The 13702-nt window shown below is 45.0% G+C and overlaps 1 protein-coding gene across 2 annotated transcripts in view; it reads left to right on the forward strand.

The window, feature by feature from the left end:
• Positions 1-13702, forward strand: part of shroom4 (shroom family member 4) — a 43463-nt gene that overhangs the window by 19094 nt on the left and 10667 nt on the right. Inside the window, exons 1-2 of one of the 2 annotated variants that reach the window (XM_062384388.1) lie at positions 8102-8342; positions 11145-11372. In XM_062384388.1, coding sequence (XP_062240372.1) covers positions 11320-11372 — 53 coding nt within the window. In that variant the 5' untranslated portion in view covers positions 8102-8342; positions 11145-11319. Of the gene's footprint in view, positions 1-8101; positions 8343-11144; positions 11373-13702 lie in introns of those variants that run through there. The other variant, XM_062384387.1, reaches the window with a different exon arrangement.

A 13702-nucleotide genomic window follows, 5' to 3' on the forward strand; every position in this document is an offset into this window, starting at 1 on the left:
CAAATGGAGCATAACCTAGATGGTAATTGGTCTCTCAATGACCAAACAGCTCCCTCTAGTGGATGTGTAGACTGTTAAACATTAATAAAAGATTAATAAAGCAGCTCTGGCATCTAAATATAATGTTCTCATAATTTGTGCCCCCCCCCCCCCTTCACTTTAGAGACATGCTAAGAGAAAAGCTGCCGTTCTTTGGCTCCGTCCCATTTCCGTTTTACCTCAGTCAATTATGTGGAGCCATAACTTTTTTTATATGCCCTCATATAAACGTATGAAATAAAACCTGCAGTGTATTCGTGGATTCCTCGTTCCCTCACCACGACTCTTCCACGATGGCGTCTTTCCAGAGCAGGTTTCCAAACGTTCCTGCCAAAACGTAGAGCGACTCCACCTCGAGTGTTTTTATTCGTGTTCACGTACGTTTTGGAGAACGTGTGAGAAATCGCCCCGCGTGTCTTTCTCTGTTATTCTGAGCTCAATTAAAACTCACTTGACCCGAACAGGAGACGGAGAGTTTCTACTGGAAACCAGAACACTTGGAAACATCAGGAAATTACTCACTGGGGTTTCCCTGTGCGGCGGTTCTTATTTTACTGTGGGAGCATTGGTGGATAAACGGGCTTTGTACTGGGAAGGTGTTCATACTGGGTTTAATAATATGATGTAGATGTGCAGGAAGGAAACAAGTGAGCTGCTGAAGTCGGAGACTCGAGGAAAATGGTGTTTTTGTTTCAGCTTTTCTCTGGTTTGGATCTAAAATGGATTTCTAAAAGGATGAATTGTATTTGAGTTGGTTTTCATAACATTAATAAGCAGTTGTGTTATGAGGGAAATGACAAAGTTCTTTCTTTCTCCGCACATTTTGACTTCCTTTCACTTTTCCTTCTGCTCATATCTCAGTTATTGTTCGAGGTTTCCCTTCATCCTTTACTCACCATCGTTCATTCTTTAGATGAAACACGTTGAATTCAAAATCTCAGCTCAGAGAGAAGACGCCTGCAGGCTAAATTTGGCAAACCACAGGAATCCACTGGTCTGCCCTGCTCTGTACTGGAGGGAGACGACAGCGGCTGCTCTGGTTTTTACCTCAGGAACGATGTTTTTTAACAAGTCACTCGTGTTGTGAGTTCCTCCTCATTAAGAAATCCACCGTCATAAAGTAAACAATGTCGGGAGGCAGAGAACTTCACTGATGTTTCACACGAGCTCCACTTTATGCATAATCTATCTTAACTGTTAATTCAATCAATCCACTAAACATCTCTGACAATTAAAAAAAATAAAAACAAGCATCCTATCTTTCTTGTCCCATGTTCCATCCTCCCTCCCAGTTTCAAGGAAATCACTTCTGCAGTTCCTGTTTGATCCTGCTGGGAAACAAACAAATCAAACCATAATTAGATAATTACTCTTACAATAACCAAACAGCGCCCCCTTGTGGATACAGACACTTTCAGATATTCATCTCCTTGCTGCTTCGATGTGATCGTTCACTTTCTCACTTCGACCCCGGGAGTGTTTTCGTCTCTTTAGATCTTTCGGGGGGGGGGGGGGGGGGGGGGGGTGTTTATCGCTGACTGATAATTTTTTTTTCCCAATATATTTCTGGAATGGGAAAGAAGGATGTTTTTTTTGGCTCGACCTGGAAATGTTCCCTCTATACTACTTCCTGTTTTCACAGACCTTTTGTTAGATCCAACTGTACCCTGCGTGTGTGTGTCTGTCTGTGTGTGTGTGTGTGTGTGTGTGTGTGTGTGTGTGTGTGTGTGTGTGTGTGTGTTATGTCTCTCAGTGGGCAGCCCTGGACGAGGCCGGAGGACATTCTTAGGCTTTTGCATCATTTCCTGCTCGTCCCAAACTTCCCGTCCAGCTCGCTCTTAGTGCGTTGGCAGAATCTGTGTGTTTGTGTTAAAAAAAGCAACTTTTAACACAAACAGAGACCAAACCTGTTGACTGACAGGCGACAGGAAACCGCTCTTCAGACGCAGCTGTGCGTGTGTGTGTGCATCGAATGTGTGTGCACGTTTACATTATGTTGTACATGTGGAAAACTTCATTACCCAGAAACCCCTGTAACGCTCCTGTAGCTCTGTTCTGTCTCCTAATTGTGGAGGATGATGTTATTTCCTCCCTTTATGATTCAAGGGGCTTTTTGCCAAATGAGATCAGGTTGTTTCTTTTAAACGGATCTTTTATAATTAAAGTATTGTCCTCTTAGTTATTTTCAACCCCGACTATTTGTTTGGATTACACAAAAAGCAGAGAATGCATCTCCACGACACTTTGTATTCTGATGGGACATTCAACCTTCAATTACCAGCTCCTCCTCATCTCCATGTTTTATTCCCCAGAATGCACTTTGTATTTTTCTACCTCTACTCTGTCGGTTGCGGTTTTGCCAGCCGAGACCTTTGCTCCCCGTCTCTGCCCACTGAGAAAGTGCAGCTGCTTGTTTATCTTATTCTGATATCCATCTTCTTTCTTGTCACTTCCTCGAACTTCTCCTCGGATGGAAATCTCCCTAAAGTCAGGAGCAAATCAAAACAAATGCTGGGGGAAAGAAACGTCAGATTACAGAGCAACACAAACCCGTACGTGGCAGAGCGACACCGGCCCAGTGGCAGTGGGGAATTAAAATGATAATTACTAGAGAGGCTGATGTTTTGACAGCATAAACAGAACTTTACGACAAAGACTCTTTCATCGCCTCTTGCTCTTTCATCTCCGTTACACATTAACCAAACATTTATTCTCGCCGAAGGCCGAACGGGCGGGAGGACGAGCACATGAAAGAATGGAAACAGGGAAAGTGGGGGAGCAGGGGTTTGTGGTTATTGTATTTTTTTTGGTATTTAGGTGAAATAACATTTTTGAAATGTTTTGACACGTTCCCTGACTCACACATGAACATGAGCCGGTTCTCAGATTCAGATTTACTGACTCATGTTGTGTGGAAGATTTAGATATTTGGATAATTATTTGAATCATATCTTAAAGTTTTATTGTTTTTACCTCAATATGAGGATTTGGTTCTTTTTTGGCTCAAGTGATATTAAACTGAATATCTGTGGGTTTTGCTCTAAAGCTGATCAAACACTGGACAATGTTATTATATCAGTAGTTTTTGCACAATATGAGGAATCGACTTGTGGCTCAGATTCAACTGTGCAAAAGTCCAAGTGGATTTGAAATGAAAACTCGGTTTAAAGTTGTTTCAAACTTATCTTCCTCTCCAACATTCACTTTGAACTTCCCACTGCTCTACTGGGATCTGTGGTTCCGAGCGTTGGTTCGATTCTGCAGCGACGCTCAGTTTCTCAGTTTACTTTTCCTCATTTGTAATATTTGTTTTTTCATCTTTTATCTTCAGTTGGTCTCGAGCTCGTCAGGGTCCACATGCTGAGATCCGAGCACACGTTACATATTCATACTCAGACACACACACACACACACACACACACACACACACACACACACACACACACACACACACACACACACTTGAACTTGCACTCCCACATCCCGTTGTTTAGATTTCGGTACCACAGGGTCCCTGGTGACCGGGCAAGACTGAAGTCTGTGGTGCCAAGAACCGTGAAACACAATAGTCTGCCCCCCCATCACTGCTTCCCAAACTGAACAATAGACATTCCTGGCATTCCTCAAGACCTCTTCCTCACACACACACACACACACACACACACAGACAGACACACACACACCCGTACAACACTCTGGGTCTGATTAGAGCCCTGGATGTTAATAATTTTCTTTGTGACGCAGTTTTCGGATGACTTATCGACACCGTGGATATTTGTGTGTGTGTCTGTGTTTCAACCCATCTGCTGTCGCACTAAATCAACACAACGATCACAGACGGGGGCAGTGGCAGCCTGAGGGGCAGACATGGGAGTTTATGTGATGCCACCTCATTAGGGCAGGAAAAGATGTGAAGTTCATAATCCTCGACAATTCTGAATTCTTTCCAATAATTACAAAAAGTGTCCTCGCTGTCGACGGGACAATAAAAGTAATAAAAGAGGGAATTCTGTCCCATGAGTTTATTAGCTTGTAATTATGATTCTTCAGATGATGAGAAACTTAGTTGATCTTTGATAAAGTTGAGGGGGGGGGGGGGGGGGGGGCAAAACTAGCGTCTGAGCTCAGTGACAAACTTTCTTTACTGAGCTGCTGATGAGACAAAACTTTTCCATTTTCCAATATCAGCAAAGTAGTCGGCTGAATCATTGTGGTCCTGTTACAATGTGTGTGTCTGTGTGTGTGTGTGTGTGAGAGAGTGTGTGTGTGTGAGTGTGTGTCCACTACCCGTGTGGTCTCCCACAGTTTATCCTTCTCCTCTGGCCTGGATTTTATTAACTGGCCCATTAAACAGCGACTCTGTGATACATGACGCTGCTCTGACTCCCTCCACACACACACACACACACACAGAGACACACACACACACACACACACACACACACACACACACACACACACACAGCGGTTGTCTCAGACTTACACAAATTCCTAGAGGCCGGCTTGGACGCACACACACACGTATGAAATATGTTTGCATGTCATGGAACGGAAGAGGAGCCGGGACATTAGGCGTCATCACACTACATCAGTGGTGGTAGAAGAGAGAGAGAGAGGGTTTTCCTTTTAACCCTGTAACCTCCCTCGCCCCTCGTGTTTCGTGACTTTTGACTTTTCACCTTTGCTGTGACATAAATCTCTCACGGCTCCTTGATGTGGCTGCAAATCAACCGACTGCTTTCTATTAAGTTTTAATACATTTAAAAACACTTTAGTGATTTTACAAAACAGCCACAAGCTGCAAATCTTCTAGAATCAGAGGATGTTTCATGTTTTTCAAAATAAATAACCTGATTTAAAATCAAAGTCACTTTCTGTCAGTAGACGAACTTCAGCTCATCGGACATTCCTGTTCAAATTGAGTGAATCGGCCGAGTTTCATCTGGATTTCTCCGGTTACTCAAGTCAAATTATACTTTCAGTCATTTTATTTTGAAATCTGAAAGCCACTTCTAACCAGGAATAACCAGTCAGGAGTGAGGAGAAGCTCGGAGGGGAAAAACTTATTTGACGTCCATTGTCTCTGCCAGTCAACTTTTAAATGTTTAGAAATGTTTTTTACGAATGTGTTTTTAGTGTTGTGCGTGACTTTGTGTGTCTTTGTGCGTGTCCTTGTGCATCCTGGCTTCAAACCAACGTCCCTGCAGGGACAATAAAGCCACTTTGAACTTTGATCCCTCTGGCAAACCAGGAAGAGATGAAGAGCTGCTGCAGACACACAAACACAATCCGTACTCACGAGAACCAACTTCTCCTACAACCGTTTACTTTGCACGGGTAAAAGTAAACCTAGAAAACGTGAAAGTTGAATTTCTATATAATGCCCCTGCAGCAGAAGTGTGTGTGCATGCGAACGCAGACAGGAAACAAATCCAATCAGAGCCTTTGAGCAGCGAGGCCTTGTGCTCCTCCGCTGGCACACGAGCAGTTTAATAACTCGACTCCGCTCATCAATATCTCTGAAGACGCTCACATGCTTCTCTGTGACGTCTGTTTCCTTCATTCCAGTCGTGGCTCATCACTGGTGCATCAGCTGATAGTGATTTATTCAGCTGTTTCCCAGTATCTCTGCTTCTTCCTGTGCTTGTATGGAAATCAGAAATGTTTTAATCCCAAATATTGCGACGGCATCATCCCCAAAAATCCCTGATATTCAGGCTCTACCCGTGAATCAGGCATCAGTGTTGTGTTAACGTTTGTGTGACACAACCAACGTAAATCCAGTTTAATCACAACATCTCCAAGTTGGAGGTGACGGGGAGGTTTTCATCTTAACTTTACTGCCGCGCGGCCGTTGACCCTCGATCTGCGCTCAACGTCTTTGTTTTTAAAGAGCTCGGTTCACTCCGGTGAAGGTGGAACCGCCACTGATGGATTTACAGTTGAGGCAACGAGGTTAACGAGGATCCTGCTGTCGGCTCCGAGGGGGAAGGTGTTGATCTGCAGCTGAGATCTCACACGGGGATTTCATCTCCATCAGGCTGCATGAAGCTGATCAGACTCTGATGGAAACGCTTCTAAAAACACAGTCGGATTAAATGTTCTCCACAGTTGGATGGAGTAAATGGCAGGAGTGCACACACACACACACAGACACACACAGAGACACACACACACGATCTAGTGGGTCGAGTGGTAACAAACAGTGCATTGTGCTGCAGAAGCTAAAGTGGACTTCACCCTTCCTGCCATCGACCTCTGGTATGAGCCTAGTCTCACTGTACTGATTACCTGGTATGTGTGTGTCTGTTTGTGTATGTGTGTGTGTGATGTTTGTGGGGTAGCAGTAGTCTACGTTTCCTAATGTCTACGTGATGTGTGCGTCTAAGCACTAAACGCGTGTCTTCAAGTGAGTGTGTCGTGTAGAAATCCAAAATCAAGGGTGATGAAGGACTGCATTATAAACAAACACACGCACACACACACTTACAGACACACACAGACACACACACAGACACATAAAGCAAACAAATACGTCCTAATTGCCTGCAAACACAAAGGGACTGAGGGGCGGGGGGGAGCTGAGGCTGTTTAGGCTTCGGAGCAGTTAACCCTTTTCCCCCTGTGAAGGGAGAATGTAAGGAATCTGCTCACATGCTTGTGCATCACACACAGACACACACACAGACACACACACAGACACACACACACACACAGTCTGCAGGAGATATAAGTCTGCAGGAAATCCTTTGAAGCCGGCCGGGACACTGGCTTGTTATTAAGCGTCTGGCTGGTTGAACTTCAGCTAATGGCCGACGCGCACACGTCTGGACGTTCGCTCCTCAAGGTTCAAGTCTGATCAAAAATAACTTTTTAAAGACTGAAAATAATAAAGACACATGCACGAGTCGGTGCTGAATCAGTGTGGATTAGTTTTTACCTTTGTTCAGGCACATAGTTTATCGTTTTGATATGTAAAGGTTATGTGGGACTGTGTTGTTCATTTATATTCAGTTAGAAACGTGCACTTTGAGCCACAAGCTGCAGCATAACTCAGTTATTTATCATTTACAACTGGATATTAATTGTTAAGAATAATTATGTGTTTATTTTGTATTTGTGATCATATGCCACACCCACCTCCCTGGTCTTGTTCTGTCTTTATGCTGCTTGTTGTCTTTCCCATGGGTTTTGCACTTTGACCCCAGGAGATCAGACTTTTCCTTCGTTTACTTTGCAGGAGGAAAACTTGAACGTTGAATTTGTATTGTCTGATATTCAATAGAGTAAGTGATGAATTCATTCATTGAAAACGAGGTCAGCAGCAGCAGCTTCTTATCAGGAGCTCGGAGCACAATGGTCAAAGCCATAGTTCCCTGCTGACGCCCCTGCAGCAGAAACGTGTGTTGAAAGAAATATATCTCAGCGATAAGAGGAGTGACATGAGAAGAGTTTCTCCTCCTCTCATTGTGTTTTTTGTGTGTAATGATTCCACAGGCTCTGATCCTCTCCTGCAGACCCCCCATCCTCCCATCCTCCCTGACGTTCCCTTCTTTCACCACTCTTTGTTTTTCCCGTCTCTCTGCCAGAGTGAAAAATCCCCTCTGTCTGTCCAGCGCTCTCTGCTTTCTTTGCTCTTTTTCGATTTCTTTTTCATGCTCTGCAAACACACCATGCACACCATGCACACACACACACACACACACACACATGCACACACAGACACACACAAGGAGGATGTACCTCTGCATTTTTCCCTGTCGAACAATAACAGTGTAGAACCCTGGGTATTATTTTAGCAGCCGTCCACTACTTTATCTGCTCTCCACAATACTTCCTCTCCTACTGACTCACACATCCTGCCTGGGAGGGGGCGAGCGAGGCAGGGAAAGAATGAGATGAGGAGGGAGAGAGAGAGAGAGAGAGAGAGGGCTGGGAGAGAGAGCAGTGCAGAGTGCAGGAGGGAGAAAGAGCCATGCGAGAGGAGCGAGGGAGGAGGGGGGGGGGGAAGGAGGGGATGTGAGGATCAGTCTCCTCCTGGTCAGAACCTGCCTCACACTTCACACGGACGTCAGCTCCGGGACTCAGACTCAACCCTCCGCCGGGTCGTGCACCTTGTGTTCGCGACCCGTCTCCCTCGCTAGACCTCAGCCGACCAGAGGCGGATTCAGAGAAGCTTGTGTTGTCTGAACGTTCCTCGGTACATTGTTAATCCCCCCAGCACTTGAACCGCGGGGGTCAGGGATGCTGGGAGCTGCACTGGGATCAGTGGGAGTGTGGATGCTTCTGCCCCGTTGAGTCTGGTAGGTGTTGAAAGTCGTGCAGCTTTTAAAAATACAGACAAATACTCAATTTATGAAACTTTCTTTGAGGAGAAATATGAAGTTAGAGATGTTGTTGTTGTTGTCGACACTTTTCCGAGCTGCTCTTTTATTTTCCCAGGGATGGGTTTCGAACCCATGATGCACTTTTTCACACTCGTATTTAAACCTCTGAGACCTTCCTCTTGTGTCAAAGTATTTCTACACAACTTTCTGTCCTTATCTGTGAGACTGTGTTAGATCCTAAATCTGTGCAACCGCCCGTCTGGCATCTTGTCCTCTACTGCATTGACACTGTCTGTGTGTGTGTGTGTGTCTGTGTGTGTGAATCAGATTATGCACGTTGACCTTTGCGGCACCAGTCAGCTGTTGCAGTTTCTGACCGTTAACTGGGACATTCCAGCCGCTCCTTCTCATAGAGGAGCATTCAGAGCAGCAGAGACCAAGAATTCACGATTTCCTCGGCCTTTGACAGCCGTTGTCACTCTTCTTCTTCTTCTTCTTCTTCTTCTTCTTCTTCGTCTTCGTCTTCTTCTTCTTCTTCTTCTTCTTCTTCTTCTATTTGATTTCCTGGCTTGTCCCGGTTGCAGCTTCACCACAGCGGCGGTGGATTAACTCGTTATCTCGGTTTTTCCGTTTCGAGCACACGCTGTTGTTTTGTCGTCTGCCAGCGAATTATGCAAAAATATGAAATATGTTTCATGTGACTCCTTCTCTGAGTGGGTTGTTCTCAGCTGGGGCAGGTAGCCAGCCCGGTGACACTGTGAGAAACAGGAAGAGGCCGTTAGTTGTGTTATTACAAACGTGCGAAGGCGATAGTGGCGTCGGCCGCGGTGGCCTGTCGGAGGGTTTGAGTCCAGCTTCGGTTTGTTTCCTGTGTCCAATGAATGAAGGGACACAGACTTCATGGAGCCTCGGTGGACACAGCGTCTCCGAGGTTCTTTCCCACCGACTCAAGTCCTGAAGATAAATAACTGAGATTGTGTTGTTCTCTATCAATCTTGTTTCAGTGACACCAAAGAAATTACCCGAATAATGCGAATATAATGAAATAAAAAAATACTCACACAATTTAAGAGAGCAGTTATTGGAAGTTAACTTTCCCCTTATCGCATTTCTTTCCCCCAATAAACACGATGCGCCCCCCCCCCCCCCCCTGCGTCGCCACAAATCCACTCACAAGTTTCCTGCGTCACTTTGCAAGACGACACATTTGTCATCTTTCTTTGTGTAACTCCCATAACGTTGGCGTGACATGGTTTGTTTTCGTTTTCACAGTCATCCATCTCCGATCGCTAAACTTGGAGTAAAAGAGGAGGGGGGGGGGGTTGCTGTGCAAATGTTTGTTATAGGTGCGATAATGGTATTTTGTCTGGTTGAGCTTGGATAGTTCCCACACATATTCATACACACACAGGCTCCACATAAACTTTCTCAGGGGATAATTTAAGGACATTGTCGGCGGAGTCAAACAATCAGGGGCTCAGATAGAAATCCCTCTTAAGGAGCCACAACCAGGAAGCAAGGGTGTTTATTTTGGAAATGGTTTCTCCCTCTCCTGCTTTATCATAAACAATAATACTCAGAAATGGTCCTTTCCTTTCCCTGGTGCTGCCAGAATCCACATTCCTCTCCCAGAACTGTACCCCTGAATGTTGTCGTCTGCAAAACCCGGGCCCGTCTCCTTTTACGTCTTTGTGCGTTCGGTTCGAGAACTTTTAACGTTGTCATTATTTGAGGGGTCGTCGGGAATGAAACCCTGAATCTGAGTCAAGTTTCAAGTCAGTCCAGACAATGAGGAGGGTTCGTTAAGGGTCAAGTCAATCAAGACAAACGTTTAGAGTCTCCTCAAATCCATCAAGAGTCGGTGACTATAACTCAAAGCCGGGTTTCAAGTCCTTAAGAGTCATAATCTAGTTACTGGTCACAAAATGTCCAAATACAAATCTGTCAGGTCCTTTTATCTCGACCGTGAAACGACCTTGAACATTTCCCTGTATGGTAAAGTTGTCATTTGCATAGATTCTCTCCACAAAGTTACTTTCATAGAGCAGCAGAATTCCCACCCGTCTGAAATATACGATTCCCAACATAGACGTTCATCCAGACTGTGAGAATATGAAATCTATAAGTGGTTGTTCTTTCTCTCGTTCTCTCCGTGGGTCTCACTCTTCTCTTTCCTCCTTGTGTCTCACACTCTCACGTCTGCGGGGGTTTGAGTAGAATCTGGCCAGCACATGGTGTCGGACCTCTGAATAAGGGAACGGGTGAATATCCTGGGATGCAGTGGAATGTCTGGCTGCGGATACGAGTGGAGAACCTACTGTACATGTTAGATGAGTTTTTAATGGAAGTCCAAAGGTCTCTGTAGGAAGCTGTTTCCACAGGATCTGGGCTGGAGAGGCTCAGTCGCAGTGGGTCGCAGTTTTATGTTTGCCCCGATGTTCCAAGCAAATACGCAGGGATGTCATCTTAGCCAAGCTGCCTTGGTAAATCATCTAGTGTGGACAGAAATAATATTAATAATAATAATAATGCTTTGCACTGAGGTTAAAAGGCTCCTGGAGAAGAGGCTGCAAATCAGAAACGTAAGACCTTCATTTAGCTAAAGCTGCTTTCAGATATGAATTGAGGAGCTCTATGTGAGATGGACAATCTCCTGCTTTATTCACGTTGCATATTCATCTTCTGTACATCTGAGAATATATATTTTGTAATGTGTAAATTGGTTCGATTCCCGTTGTGGTGGATCCTCACCCGAGTTTCTCCCTCTCTTCTCCGCAGGCGCAACGTTCCTCTGCTCAGGCCTCACTCCTGGCACCTGGCGAAGCTGTCGGAGCTGCCCCTCCCTCCCCCTCCCCCGTCTCCTCCTCCTCCACCTCCTCCACCTCCTGCTCCGGCCTGCCTCCCCCCCGCCGACTCCCCTCCTCTCCCCCCGCCGCCGCCGCCTCCGTCTGCCATGCAGCTCCACCCCGGCCCCTACACATTACCCTGGCACACAACTGACAACAGGTAAAACCATCTCTCAGATTGATAATAATGTGATTATTATGAAATGACTTGATAACCTAAATGACTTCTTCACTAATCTAGAGACTCTTGGTTTGAAATCAGCCAATGGGCTTCAGTCAGTGTTCAGAATTCACCAGACAGGGAGTGAGTCAGGTTGTGGTGACGTCGGCTGTAACCGGCTGCCGGGGATTTTTGATCCCTCAAAGTCAACAATCGGCAGGAAGCAGGTGACATCACCGTGTTCTTGTGTCAACTCCGCCCACGCAGGAAGCTCATTGGTCTATTTCTGGATTCTATATCCACATTCCAAAGTGAGTCAGATCGACCCCGGTGACCTGACCTCTGTCCGTCTGTCTCTGGTTTGGGGTTTTTCGGCTGCAGCGGTGAAATCATTGTGTTCGATTTCACCGTGGTGTGAAATGCTTCCTCGTACGGTTCTACGATTTGCTGTAATCACTTTATTAATAAATGTGCAAAGCAACTCCATCTAAACTGAAGTCCTGAAGGGTCGAATGATTTGAACAAAGGGTTAAAATGTCTCGTTAGAAGACTTAACATCAGTTTTTATCCCAAATACGTGAACTCCAGATGCATAGAGGTCTGGTGTAAGTCGACCAGATGATACTTAACGACTCAACCGTTCAGGGTAAAGTTTGATTGCTTTGACAAATGGTTCTGGAGACTTCCTGCTGCTACTGAACTGATTTCATTGGTGGAAGTTCTGGAGAGAAAGGCTAAAAAAGAACCCTTCAACTTTTTGGAGCGTTTTTAATTGAGGGTCTTTAACATTGTGAGATTTTATCAAAGTTTTGGGGAATTTCTCTGATTGAAAACATTCAGGCATGTTTCAGGGGACTGATATATGAGGTGTACAATTTGGTTGGATTAATTGTTCAACAGTTTGGTTTATAGAACATGGGAAATAGTTTAAAAAAAAACACACACACACCACAAGTTGTTTAAGTCCAAGACGACATCATAAGATCAAATATTAAGGTTACGATAACATAAGAAAACATTAAATCATCTGAATAAAGAAGCTGAATCCAGGGGATGTCAGACATTTTCTGTTTGAATGAGTAATCCATCCAGTTGTTAGTATGACCATGTGTGTATTTATATTATTGTGACACAGTTGGGACAAAGGCCTGGATTGTCCAGTCAGGTTGAGGTGGAGAATGATCTCACTGAGCTGTAATCCTTCAGAGGGAAGAAGGAAGTCACTGATGTGTGTGTGTGTGTCTGTGTGTGTGTGTGTGTGTGTGTGTACTGACTCACAATACAAATAGACGTTATCCCTTTGTCAGCTGCTCAAACTGTTCTGCTCCCGATAACATCAGTGATATAAGGCACCACTATTAGATTTAACAGTCCCAGATGGATTACATAGCAGCGTGTGTGTGTGTGTGTGTCTGTGTGTGGGGGGGGGTCTCTTATTCCCACAGTTTCCCCTGCCTGATCTCAGCATAACACACACACACACACACACACACACACACCATCTGATGAGGAGGCAGCTCCCGGCATAACTCTGGACAATGGCATGTGATTCTGAGAACATGTGGACAAAGAGAGGAAGACATTCAATAAACTGTGTTTGTGTGAAGGGGCATTTTGTTCCGTCTGCATCTGCGTGTGTGTTAATTACAACACTAAACAAGAGTGTTTGTGTGTGTGTCTTTGTGTAAACATCAAAACGGGTTGTGAGAGTGTTAAAGTGTGTATTTGTGGATTAATCCCAGTCTGTGTGAACACACTGGTTTACCTGTGTCGACCTCCTCACATGTTTCATGTTGCCGTCTGATTGGGCGGGAGTGGACTGTATCACTTCCTGTCCAGCTCCCGTCTCACTTCCTGCCCCCCCCCCCCCCCCCCCCCCCCCGTCACTCAGGTCAAATCTATAGAGCAGCCGCCGCTTCTCATTCATGGCTCACTTCCTTTAGAGGAGTTTCTCATGCAGATAAAGACATTCTTTTCCCAGTAGAGCTCCTTTGTGTTTAAATGGGGACCAGTTCAGTGGTTAAGACCATTTTAAATCAGTGCCATAGACTTGCAGTGATATTTAAATATGTTTTCCTGCCACTCTGTCATTTCCATTGATCTCCGTACAGTATAAAAACCACTTGACTCTTTGAAACTCACTAAGTTGAGTGTGTCATCCCAGGGAACGTGGTCACATGACTTGTTAGAGTGTTAGGGGAATGATTTAATCCCATTTAGATGATTTTCTTTATTAATCCATTCATATTAGAGTCAACTAAACTATAACAGCCCGTCCCTATAACCGACAGCTCCTGGAGATATCAGTCCCTCTAATGGTTTTCATCAAG

This window comes from Platichthys flesus, chromosome 24, assembly GCF_949316205.1.
Source record: "Platichthys flesus chromosome 24, fPlaFle2.1, whole genome shotgun sequence".
NCBI lineage: Eukaryota > Metazoa > Chordata > Actinopteri > Pleuronectiformes > Pleuronectidae > Platichthys > Platichthys flesus.